This window comes from Trichechus manatus, unplaced genomic scaffold, assembly GCF_000243295.1.
Source record: "Trichechus manatus latirostris isolate Lorelei unplaced genomic scaffold, TriManLat1.0 scaffold00249, whole genome shotgun sequence".
In the NCBI taxonomy this organism is placed as follows: domain Eukaryota; kingdom Metazoa; phylum Chordata; class Mammalia; order Sirenia; family Trichechidae; genus Trichechus; species Trichechus manatus.
Window position 1 is genome coordinate 710594 of NW_004444185.1, and position 13170 is coordinate 723763.

Sequence of the window (13170 nt, forward strand, 5' to 3'; positions counted from 1 at the left end):
GTTAAATTTCAAAAGAGAAATATCAATAGTTTGATTAAACTGGGCAGTAAGGTTCTGGAGGGTAGGGACTGATACCTTTTCAGGGTATACAATACATACTAAATTAAATAATAATCTGAAAAAAGCAGAAATTTAAGGCATCTAGTCCGATTTCCTTTTCCTTAGACATACCTTAATGGCTTTTGGGTTTCAGAAAATTATAATCCTGTGTGGTATTGTTATTATCTCTTGAGGTATAATAGGTAAAAGTGAGATTAAGATCCTAGACAGCAACTTCTTTTGTTGCGGTTCCCGTAAGACTACACTGCTTCTCAAGTGTCCTCATTATCCTTTAGTTACTATTCCAAACTGATCCTCCATGAGTAAAAAGACTGAATGCATGTTCTACCTTTAGCTTAACTATCATTTTTCTTCTGCTTTATGCACCTGCCCTCTGCAGGTATGCGTTATGTGTGGGTATTCTGCTACCAGAATTCACACGCTCTACCTGAATTTCCCTTCTTCTCTCTTTCAGCACACACACAATGAGACACAGAATGGAATGACCACCAACCTCATCTTCAGAGCCTGGAGGAGAAGCGCCAACTGTTGCTGCTGCTGGGAAGACAGGGCTGCTTTCTGTTGCTGAGCCAAAACCTGTGCATACTGTTGTCTTCAAAAAGCAAAATAAAGTGTCACCTATCTATCCACATTTAGTCACTTTACCGAGACTCTGAAAGGCAAACTCTAATGCACTACACCCTCCAAGAGTGCACCATTAGAAATAGCTACCAAATATATTTTACCATTCTTTGCAATAATAATAGTCAAATAGAATGTTCCATAATTCATTCCAGAAAGAAATGAACTTATAGATGACATGCTTTTGATCAAAAAAGGACAGTAAAAAGTACAAAATGTCAAAAACTGGCAAACCCTTCGAGAACACAATAGCCTTTTATCAGAAAACAAGTGAAATTAAAGCAGATTCAAACTAGCAGCTATTTCCATAGGAAGCACCTGCTGCTCAAAAAAAAAAAAAAAAAAATTCACTTAAACAAAAATTCTCAAATTTATGTCTCAATTTTTTCCACTAGATCAGTAGTGAACAAGCTTTTTCTGTCAAGGGCCAGATAGCAAACGTTTTTGGCACTGCAGGCCATACAGTCTCCATCACAGCTACTCAATTCAGCCGTTGGTTCGCAAAAGCAGACAGAGACAATACGGAACAAATGAGTGTGGCTGTGCTTCCATAAAGGTGAGCTCCTGGGAGACGTGACTGGGTAAGCACCGGTCTACAAACCCGGATGTGCCTCAGGAGAAAGGCCTGGAGATCTGCTTCCGAAAGGTCACAGCCTTGGAAACCCTATGGAGCACAGCTCTACTCTGCACACATCAGGACTTCGTGAGTCAGACAGCAACTGGTTTGGTTTGGTGCTCTGATGTTCTTGTTAGCTGCCCTAAGTCGTTTCCAATTCATGGCGACCCCACATATGAAGAGCAGAACTGTTCCAAAGGGTTTTCAAAGTTATAACCTTTGGGAAGCAGATCACCAGGCCTGTCTCCCGAGGCACCTCTTGGTGTGCTCAAACCCCAACCTTTCAGCTAGTAGTCACATGCTTAACCATCTGTGGCACCCAGGGACTCCTGGTGCTCTGATTAACTTAGTTTATAACAACAGGCAGCAGGGAGGATCTGGCCCACAGGCTACAGTTTGCCAACCTCTGTATCAGATGGCTAGCAAATCCCATTTCTTCTATGAAAGGGATGCAGAGTGTAAGCGATTCTGCCATCATTCCACACCATTCCTAACAGTGTGAACTTTCGTCTTTCTTCCCCTCCCTCCTCCTGTGTTTTTTCTCTGTGGCATTCAAAGCTTAGCCCCACAGGAAGCACTCAGTTCTTAAATGGTTTGTTGGTTCTTACTTTATAACCTAAACAGCTTGCAAAATTACAGCTGCATGTCAACTTGTGCTAACTTCTGGCATTTAAGAGGTGAGATGAGGGACTAAACTTGGGTTGTATAGTGGTAACATGCCACTAGATGGCCAACTGAAGCGTCACACAGACTTTCTGTGCTGCAGCGGGTGAGACCTGCCAACAGATTACACCTAACGCGCCTGTGGAGCTGCAGCGCCTCCTACCACGTTACTGCACTCACTGTATTAAGAACTGCTGGTACTGGAGGTGCTGCATCTGGTATAAGGCTGTGAGTTCCTGCTGTCTTGACAGTCGCTCCTGGTCCAACTCTCCCTGGGAGTGAAGGGGTGGGGAAGAAATACCATTAAATAAATTTCAAAAAACATAAAAATAAAAGCCACTTAATACATACATCTGAAAGCAAAGTGAATCTCAGAATTTTCACTTCCCACCTCACCCTTACCCTAAAACATCGACATCTTTAAAACTAAGCCACACCATCTAGTGGAATACGGTGGCATCTACATTTTAAGAGATTCCTTAAGGTGGAAAAGGGTCTCCCCTCCTGCCCCTGAAGCTGTACTGTGTTCCAGAGTTATTGCCGCACCTGGAAAGCTGTATAATTCTCCCGATCTTAAAGGCGATTTACAAATTTGGAGGTAATGTAGAAATTAGAGAAATGGGACAGTATAAGAGAAAAATTATCTAAAAGATAAAGGAAATATTATGGTAGACATTTTATAATGGCACATGATGAACACAGGGAGCCAGTCTCCAAGGATGCCTTCTGAAAGATGTCGATCAATTTTAAATTAAACAGACTATGGAAGAGCTTTGAAAACTATAACTCTCTACACAAAAACTAGGTGGTTTCTGTTGCTGTTAGTACACGAGTTATAAAATCCTGTTTTTTAGCCTATATTTCAAATAACCAAAGCTGGAATTTAAACTTTAAAAAGTTGAGAATGTGAGAGAGAATGAAACGTCAAGTGTAAGATATAAGAAATAAAGTATACAGATGACAGACTAAACTTAGGCAGATCATTAGTGAATCGCTCAGATCATTTCACAATGATTATACTTTGAAATTAACAACCTGCAATACACAGATACACAACCTTGCCTGCTGAAGTGAGAGGACGTGAAGCACTTACTGATGAAGATCCAAGACCACAGCCTTCAGTATGGATTACGCCTCAACATAAAGAAAACAAAAATCCTCACAACTGAACAAATAAGCAAAATCATGATAAACGGAGAAATGACTGAAGTTGTCAAGGATTTCATCTTACTTGGATCAATGTCCATGGAAGCAGCAGTCAAGAAATCAAAGGATGTACTGCATTGGGCAAATGTGCTGCAAAAGACCTCTTTAAAGCATTAAATAGCAAAGATGTCAGTTTGAGGACTAAGGTCACCTGACCCATGGCTTGATACAAGCCGTGACAAATCTGTCTTGGAAGAAATACAGCCAGAATGCTCCTTAGAATCAAGGATGGCAAGACTTCGTCTTGCATACTTTGGACATGTTATCAAGAAGGACCAATCCCTGGAAAAGGACATCATGCTTGGTAAAGCAGAAGGTCAGCGAAAAAGAGAAAGACCCTCAACGATGAGCTGACACAGTAGCTGCAACAAATGAGCTCAAACATAGGAACAACCGTGAAGATGGACAGGACGGGGCAGGGTTTCATTCTGTTGTCCACGGGCTCACTGTAAGTCAGTTCAACAGCACTCAACAACAACATAGTCTGGAATATACAGTTTCTCAAGGTGGAGATCATCTGAAATTCAGGGACATGCTTCTTTCTCACTAAATGCTGGAGGGGAAAGCTACCCTAGGTTAATGTCAGTTTTCAACATGAACAGCTAGGCTTTAGGCACACTCATACGAAGGTGAGCTATCTCCTTAGCAGTGCTACTGAGAGCAAAGGAGCTGACAGGAAGCAGAGCTTTCCACAGTTTTTCTGCTGAAACAGGTATGACTGAGGCTCAGCTGCTATGGCTGGCAGTCAGGAAACGGACCAGGGTAAGCATGCCAAGCTTCAAGTGATGAGATTTCAGCTGCTGACACATGCAGGATAAAAATCCATCCCAACTCCAGAGAAGGGAAATAAGGATCAAACTTGGTATAGAAGTTAAACTTGCATACAATAATACACAATATGATTTTTATATGGATTTACAGCAATTAAGCCAATGTCAGAAATAATTCCCCTCGCCAAGGCATCTTCTCTTCTAGCCCACTACTCTTCAAACTATAGGTCTCAACCGATCAGTGGACTGAGAAATCAGTTACTGGGTGAAGACCAGCATTTCAAAAAGATGAAAGAGAACAGAAAACATCAGAGTGTACACTGCACAAAATGTTTTCTGAAACTTGCTATAAACACATATATATACCAAGTTACGGACATACAGCCCAGGGATGGATTTTAACACGGGTCATGGTCAGAAGTTTGAGAGCCGCTGTCCCACCTCCAAACTCCCTTGTCCACAGAGGCTGTGTCTTATTCACCCTCGTCTCATGAGAACCCAGCACAAGGCCTGGCACTCAGTCTGTGCGTCATGACCGAACCAGTGGTGGATATTCCTGTGAAAATCCAGTGTTCACACTTCAGATTTCTGACTACGGCCATGTTGACAATGGCCAGCCACCAGACACACCAACCTGGAGAAGGACAATAAGGCGCAGCTCCAGAGAGCTCCAAAAAGAACCCCACCAGGCGATGTCCGGGGCAGTCACAGGAGGAGCAAGGACTACACCTGCCAAAGGGGCTGCAGTGCGAGCACGCTGGGGGGTCACCAGTATTATGTTCCGTTTGTAATCAAAATACCAGTAGCTAACATTCAAAAAAGAAAGAAAATCCTCAAAATAGTGTGAAGTAATGGAATTTCGGATTAGTAGCATTTTCTTTATAGTAAACCTCCAATTTAGGAAGTTTTTAAGCAAGAAAGCAAGAGGCAAGCAGAGGAGAAGCGGGAGTATGTACATTCTCACTAGAGACAACAAGGAACTCAGAGAAGCCAGCTGTGTTGAAGCACGGAAGGTAAAGGTAAAGCTCTGAGATGAGCTTAGAAAGGGAAGGAGTCAGTGCAGGGTCTGTAGGCCACCATAAGATGCTGGCCTTCGTTCTACATCTGGTGGAAAGCTACTGAAGGACTGTTTCTCTGGGTTTGAGAGAGAGGCAGACATACAGACAAATAGACAATCTGAAGAAAATGGGCACAAGTACTTGAGTTTTGAAAAATCATTATAGCTACATATGCAGTCTCCAACTCAGACTTCTAATTACAATTTCAATGACTTTCGAAGTATTACCATTGCTTCCTCATCACATGTAACATTTGGGCTATGTTTTCAAAGAGAAGCAAGTGCTTCTTGTCTAATATGTGTTATAGTGAGCTTCAGGTACTTACCATATGAGGAGGGGGAGCTGGGCCAGGCGAGAAGGGAACTCTTCCCCACATTTTCATGATATCACCAAGAGGCTGGAAGCTTTCATCACATGCTCTCTTCACCAATAAAGACATGGTAAAATAGCCCGCCTGAAACCACTCTGCCATCTCCTGATTATTGAAGGGACCTATAATATCACCAATCAAGCAAAAGAGCAGTAAGAACCCTTTTAGGCACAAAGAGGAAAAAGATATCTCTGACCCTCAACCAGAGGAAACACCTCTTCAGGTGGCACCTGTCGAATCCTTTGTATCTTAATTTAAGTCACTTCCAAAGGTGGTGAGCAGGCTTCTAATTAAGAAAATGTAACAGAAACAACTCTGAAATGAGCCTTGTGTTTACATATCCCAAAGTCTCAGCAGTGCTTTAATTATTATAAGGAGTATAATGGTCTCTGTCTCACTCAAGCTCTGCAACAAGTCACTGGTTAGAAAAGTATGATATACTTGAAGAGAGGACTGCCTTCTGTTCAACTCTGGACCACTCGGTTTTTCATTTTCTGACAGAGATTATTGACTATGGGGTAGAATATAAACAATAATCATTTAAATTAAGATAAACTAAAATTTATTTACCCAAATAAGATTGATTCAATTTGCTCTTGGTAGGGTGAATAACATTCTCTAGATATTATACCAAAAAACTGCCAAGTATTTTATATACAAAACTAACAAACAAATGCACTCTAATCAATAAACCATTCGTCAGTCAACAGATACTCATTGAATGCCTACTACGTGACCTAGGCACCGGGGACACAACAGTAAACAAAACAAAGCCCTAGAAATTTCATTTCAGAGAAGATGGAGTAGACATACTTTTCCCCATTCCTACCGCCAAGGAGAACTAAAAACCCTGGGCATTACATACAACAAACCGAAGAAGACTCTGAAAGGTGGAGAGAATAAAGCAGACTAAGGACCTTGAGGCCTGAGGAGAGACACAGTAGTTTGTTTATACCTCATATATCCCAGACTTGGAGCTGAAGAAGCTGGCAACCAGAAATGGCAACAGATGTGGGTTTAAAAAAAAAAAACCTCCTCTCTCGAGTCACGGGATCAAAAAGGGGCAGCTTAGCAAAATGAAAACTTTTAGGCAATAACCACTTTATCTCAGCCAAAGACTACGGAAAAACACTGTGGCCCTACCTCACCCACACGAGGAAAGGCAAAGTGGGGAGCCTAGACTTTCACCTTGGCTGGGCTGTAATGAGGCACTCTAATACCCTCACCAGGATGGTGTCAGAGAAGGCCAAGAAGGGAGCCAGAGCTTCTCTGCAGCCAGTCAAAAGCCCTCACCTCCACAGAAGGAAGTGGCACAATATTTTTCAGGTGCTGAAAGAAAAGAAGTGTCAACCCAGAATCTTGGGTTCAGCAAAAATATCCTTAAGGAATGAATGGATATCAAGTCTCATATAAAGAAAATTTGTTGCCAGCAGACCTACCCTAGAAGAATGACCAGAGCAAGCTCTCTAAAAAGAAAGGAAACAATAAAAGAAGGAATCCTGGAACATCAGGAAGGAAAGAAGAACACGATAAACAAATCTGTAAGTACAATAGTCTTGCCTTCTCCTATTGAGTTCTCTAGATTATGCCTGACGATTAAAGCAAAAATTGTTGTGGTTCTACATGGATAGAGAGGAAATACCTAAGACAATTATAAATGTGGGCGGTAACAGGACGTAAATAGAGGTACAGTTTCTATGCTTCACTGAAACTAGTAGAATGATGATACCATTTATGACTGTGATAAGTTACGTATATATAATGCAATACTTACAACAACCATTAAAATAGCTACAAAAAGAGTTAACAGACACATGAGGAAATGCTCGTGATCACTAGCCATCAGAGAAATGCAAATCAAAACTACACTGAGATACCATCTCACCCCGGCATTACTGGCATGAATCAAAAAAACAGAAAATAACAAATGTTGGAGAGGCTATAGGGAGACTAGAACCCTTATACACTGCTGGTGGGAATGCAAAATGGTACAACCACTCTGGAAAACAATATGGTGCTTCCTTAAAAAGCTAGAAATAGAAATACCATACGATCCAGTAATCCCACTCCTAGGAATATATCCTAGCGAAATAAGAGCCATCACATAAGTAGACATAAGCACACTCATGTTCATTGCCGCAGTATTCAAAATAGCAAAAAGATGTAAACAACCTAAGTGTCCATCAACATCTGAATGGATAAACAAACTATGGTACATACACACAATGGAATACTACACAGCAATAAAGAACAACGATGAATCTGCGGAACATCTTACAACATGGATGAATCTGGAAGGCATTAGACTGAGTGAAATAAGTCAATCACAAAAGGACAAATACTGTATGAGACCACTATTATAAAAACACAGGAAAACGTTTCCACACAGAAAGAAACAATCTTTGATGGTTACGATGGAAGGAAAAATACTAACCAGATCGTAGATAAGTGGTAACTTTGGTGAAGGGTAAGAGTGCACAACACTGGGGAAGTCAGCACAACTTGACCAGGGCAAAGTCACAGAAGCTTCACAGACAAACACCCTGAGAGACTGAGCTGAGGGCTGGGGATATCTAGGCTCAACTGGCATAACACAGTCTATAAAGAAACTATTCTACATCTGACTATGGTGAGTAGCGTCTGGGTTCTGAAAAGTTTGTGAGTGGCCATCTAAGTTACATCTACTGGTCCCATCCCAGCTGGAAAAAGGAGAATGAAATAGATCAAAGACACAAGGGAAAGATTAGTCCAAAGGACTAATGGACCACAACTACCATAACCTCTACCAGACTGAGCCCAGAACAACTAGATGGTGCCTGGTTACCACCACCAACTGCTCTGGCAGGGATCATAACACAGGGGGCAAAGTGGGAGAAAAACGTAGAACAAAATTCAAATTCACCAAAAAAAAAGACCAGGCTTGTTAGTCTGACAGAGACTGGAAGAACCCTAACAGCATGGCCCCCAGATACCCTTTAACCCAGTACTGAAGTCACTCCTGAGTTTCACCCTTCAGCCAAAGATTAGACAGGACTATAGGCCCAATAACAACACGCGTGAGGAACAGGCTTCATAGTTCAATTCATGCATTGGAGACTAATGGGCATACCAGCCCAAAAACAAAGACGAGAAGGCAGAAACGGACAGAAAACTGGACAAATGGCAACGAGGAACCCGGGGCGGAGAAGGGGACAGTGCTGACACACTGCACGGCTGGCAACCAATGTCACAAAACAATTTGTGTATTAACTATTTAATGAGAAACTAATTTGCTCTGTAAACTTTCACTTAAGCACAATTAAAAAAAAAAAAGCTACGGAAAGAGATACATTCAAAAACACTACAGAAAAATCAAAATGGAACTCTAAAAAATATTCAAGTACTCACAGGAAGGCAGGAAAAAGAGAAACAGAAATGAAGAAAAAAGAATAGACAAAAAATAAAATGGCAGACTTATCATAATAATAATAATAATTATTATTACATAAAATAATCATAATAATTACATAAAATGTTAAATGGTCTAAATATACCAATTATAAGACAGATCAGCAGAATGGATTCAAAAACCAGACTCAACCATCTGCTATCTACAAGAAACTTACTTCATATATAACAGGTTCAAAGTAAAAAGATGAAGAAAGATATATTATGTAAACATTAACCAAAGGAAAGCAGGAGTGGCTATGTTATCAGGTAAAGCTGATTTCAGAGCAAAGAAAACTACCAGAGATAAAAGAATATTATACAATGATAAAAGGGTCAATCCACAACTCTAAATGTGTATACACCAGACAACAGAGCTGCAAAATATGTGAAGAAAAACTGATAAGACTTGAGAAATGAACAAATTCACAAATACAGCTGAGACTTCAATAACCCTCTAACCCTCTCTCAATAAATGAGAACAACCAGACAGAAAACCACCAAGGATAAAGAACTCAACAACACCATCAAGCACCAGGATCTAATCAACATTTATAGAACACTCCAATAATAGCAAAATATACATTCTTTTTAAAGTGTCCCTAGAACATATGCTAAAATAGGCCATATTCTGGCCATGAAAGAAACCTCAACAAATTTTTAAAAACTGAAATCATAAAGATTGTGTTCTCCAGTCATAATGGACTCAAACTAGAAATCAATAAAAGAAAGGTAACAGGAAAATCTCCAAATGCTTGAAAGTAAACAACATACTTCTAAATAATCCATGGTTAAAAGAGGAAAATAAAAGAAAAACATATATGTGTATATACATATACACACACATACATACACATGTATACACTGAATTGAATGAAAATACACTATATCAAATATTGTGGGATACAACTAAAACAGTGCTAAGAGGGAACTTTACAGTATTAAATGCTTACATTAGAAAAGCGAAAAAGTCTCAAATCAATAATCTAAGCTCCCACCTCAAGAACCTAAAAAAAGAAGAGTAAAATATACCCTAAGCAAGCAAAAGGAAAAAAATAATAAAGAGCAGAAACCAATGAAATTGAAAATAAAAATACAGAAAATCAATAAAACAAAGGAGCTGATTCTTAGATCCATAAAACTGACAAACCTCTAGCAAGACTGACAAAGAAAAAAAAAAAAGACACAAATTACCAACATTACAAGTGAAACTGGGTATCACTACAGAGCCTGCTGACATCAAAAGGAGAAAGGAATACCACAAACAACTCAACACACATAAACTTACCTGACTGGCGATCCAGATGGGATTCCGGATCTGAGGGGGTCTGACGCATTTTGCTTACATCCCTATCGTATTAGTCAGCACATTCTTCCTTGTATTCAAATTCTTTTCATTGAGCATCCCCCCTTCACTAAAAATTGTAAATTACGGAGGAAGCCTAGAAAATGTCTTCTAATATATATTAAGAATGCCTGTAGCCTTGACTTCTTTTTCTACTATTATGCAAATTAACATTAAACAAATCACCATCTTACAGAATATGGGGACAATGGCAGACACCTCTGTCCTTAAAGTAGAAAGAAACGACCTACCCTGAATTTCGCCTTGGGGATCTTTATAATACCACTTCTGCATTGCTTCATGTATTAACGGAATGGAGACTCCTTTTGCTCTGTGTTCTTGTAGTTTCGATGCCAGTTTCTCATCATCTAACGCACTGTCTTGGAGATAAGCCACCATCTTCTCAGCTTGCTAATAACAGAAAAACAAAACAAAACAAAAAAACGGATTGAGGAAACAAAGAATCCTAAACCAACACCTGTCCATGTAATCAGAACGTCTACCTTTTTTGGACTACTGGATCTGTGAAAAGACACTATGAAAGAAGCATAGCAAGCAACAATTTAATTCTCCTAACAATGCCATGAAATAGATATCATCCCCATTTTACAGAAGAGGAAACTGAGGCTCAGAGAGGTAAAGTCTTACTCAAGGTCTCAAAATGATTAAGTACACTGAACTGAGCCTAAAACACAAACTGGTAAGAATCAAAGCCCAGGCTTCTTATCAACACACGAAGAAGAATACTTTTTAAACTAATAAGCCATTGGTCAATTCTAAACTATGTCAGCTAAATCTATAAAAGCATGTAGATGTTAACAGAACAAAAGGCCCAATCGATATAATTACAAATAAAATCTTTTACAAGTTTTCATAAGACACTACCTACCCCTTCTTCAGCATTCCTTGCCACTAACCATCCTACCCCGAAGGAAAGAGAAATTCTTTTGTAGAAAGCAAGCTATCATCCACATTACATATAACAATGGTATACACAATCTCAGAGAACTCTATAAAGAACTGAGTAACATGTTAATATCCTGAAAGTTTAATGAACTATTTTCCCTGTTCCACTTGAGGCAAAAACTACAGAAGACACAGTGCCCATCCACAGCTGCTTGTATTCGCCATTTCTGGCATTCCATTAATTTCCAAAAAGAAAAAAGAAAAGCAAACAGCTAAGGGCAACCTTAGAAGAGCAAAAAATAATCTGACATAATGACTACTACATAGCAGAAACTTATAACCATGAAATGATTTGAAAGACAATTACCCAAATAAGTACTAGATATACAAACAACTTCTCCAGTACTTAAAATGTAGCGCACAAAAGTTCTATTTTTGAATATTCATTTAATGCTTTCTAATTTTTATGTCAGTTTGAGGAGAAAAAAACCAACTGCACGCCTTTTACCTGCTCCAAATGTTTGAGGCCCTCTTCGTCATCTGGCTCTGTGGAAACACTGCCCATACCAGGAGCACCGACGACCGGCGTTTCAACTGGCTGGAGGGCAGGGCTAGGATTGGGAACAGGAGGTGGAAGTATGAGAAGAGGAGAGGTTGTATCTGAAGGAATCTGTGACAGGGGCTGTTGGACATCAGGAACCATTTCTAGAGGAAAAAAATTTAGACAGATGAAAATCCTTTGAAACAAAGGATATCAAAGAGACTCTTAGGAAGTATAACCCTCTCCCTCTATCTCAAGTTGGGCAGCTTGCTAATTTGGCCCGGCAGAAACGTGAACTGTGTCCTGAACACTGACGCTACTTATTAAGAAGAAGGGTATATTTCTCCCTAGAATGACAGATTAGAAGGGTTAAAAGGTATCTGTAAGATCCTTCTACAGTGCCTACCTATGTCACTGTAGCTACTCAAGGGTTCTACGTCTGTCTCTTGAATCAAGCAGAATCAGATCTCTTCTGTATACCAGGTCTCCAAAAAGTAAAAGACAAAGCACCACCAAATCTTCTCAAAGACGTATCATATCATCAAAACCTTTAATAAACATATCTCTATCTTGAATAAGTACCTATTCCGAGTCATAATTAATATAATTCAACATATTGCAATTTTTTTGGATAACAAAAAGCACTCAGTCTACCTGTACAGTGCAGGATGTTCTTCTCAGTAGAATAAAGACTGGTTCCTATTTCTGATCTCTCAGTATGCACGCTTTTGAGAAGGAAAGGGGATGGAAGTAATTAGGTACAACTGCAGTTTCCCCTCTGAAATCTTGTTTGTTCAACTGAAGACAGCTTCTCCGAATTCCTGCTCCTCACTCTTTCCCCTTCGCCAAACTTCTTAAAAGGGCACTCAATAGATGCTGTCTCAACTTCACCATCACCCACCCACACCTGCTACAATCTGACTTCCACTCCCACCTCTCCAGTAAAGCTTCTCTCTTCAAGACAAGCAATGGCTTCTCTTAGTCCTCACTGTCCAACCTCTTAGTGACATCTAACATTATCAACCCCATTCTTGAAATGTTCCCCTTCCTTATTTTCCTTGCACTCAACTCTCCTGGCTCTACTTTGCCTCTGGAGATTTTTCTCTGGCTCCTCTTCCTTTACCTACCCTCTAAAAACAGGAATTACTTGAGATTCTGCTCTCAGCCCACTTGTCTTCTCACCCTTAGCAAGTGTACATAATCTTGTACATCTTCATTCTCTCTCTGGCCCTAAACTCTTCCTATCTAGCTATAGTCCCTCATTCACAACTGCTTTCTGGCCATCTCTACCTATCTCTCATCAGCTCCTCAAAATCAAAGTTCAAACTGAACTTATTCTCTCCCCTCCCAAATGCATTTTCCTGTTAGTGGCACGATAATCCTTAGTCACCTCAGACTCCTCCCTCTTCTTTGTCCTGATAGTCAGGCAGTGACTAAGTCCCGCAACTCTCTCCCTTTACGGGTGCAGTGCCTACAGAGAGCCCCGCAACCCGCTCCCTTTACGGGTGCAGTGCCTACAGAGAGCCCCGCAACCTTCTCCCCTTGAAGGGTGCAGTGCCTACAGAGAGCCCCGCAACCCTCTCCCTTT

The 13170-nt window shown here is 40.3% G+C and overlaps 1 protein-coding gene across 4 annotated transcripts in view; it reads right to left on the minus strand.

Annotated features, from left to right (window-relative positions):
- Window positions 1–13170, minus strand: part of GIGYF2 (GRB10 interacting GYF protein 2) — a 132587-nt gene that overhangs the window by 30433 nt on the left and 88984 nt on the right. For all 4 annotated transcript variants that reach the window (XM_004389484.3, XM_023724498.1, XM_023724496.1 and 1 more), the window contains 5 exons: window positions 11550–11746; window positions 10387–10546; window positions 5320–5486; window positions 2141–2232; window positions 554–652 (listed from right to left, as the gene is read on the minus strand). In XM_004389484.3, coding sequence (XP_004389541.1) covers window positions 554–652; window positions 2141–2232; window positions 5320–5486; window positions 10387–10546; window positions 11550–11746 — 715 coding nt within the window. The remainder of the gene's footprint in view (window positions 1–553; window positions 653–2140; window positions 2233–5319; window positions 5487–10386; window positions 10547–11549; window positions 11747–13170) is intronic.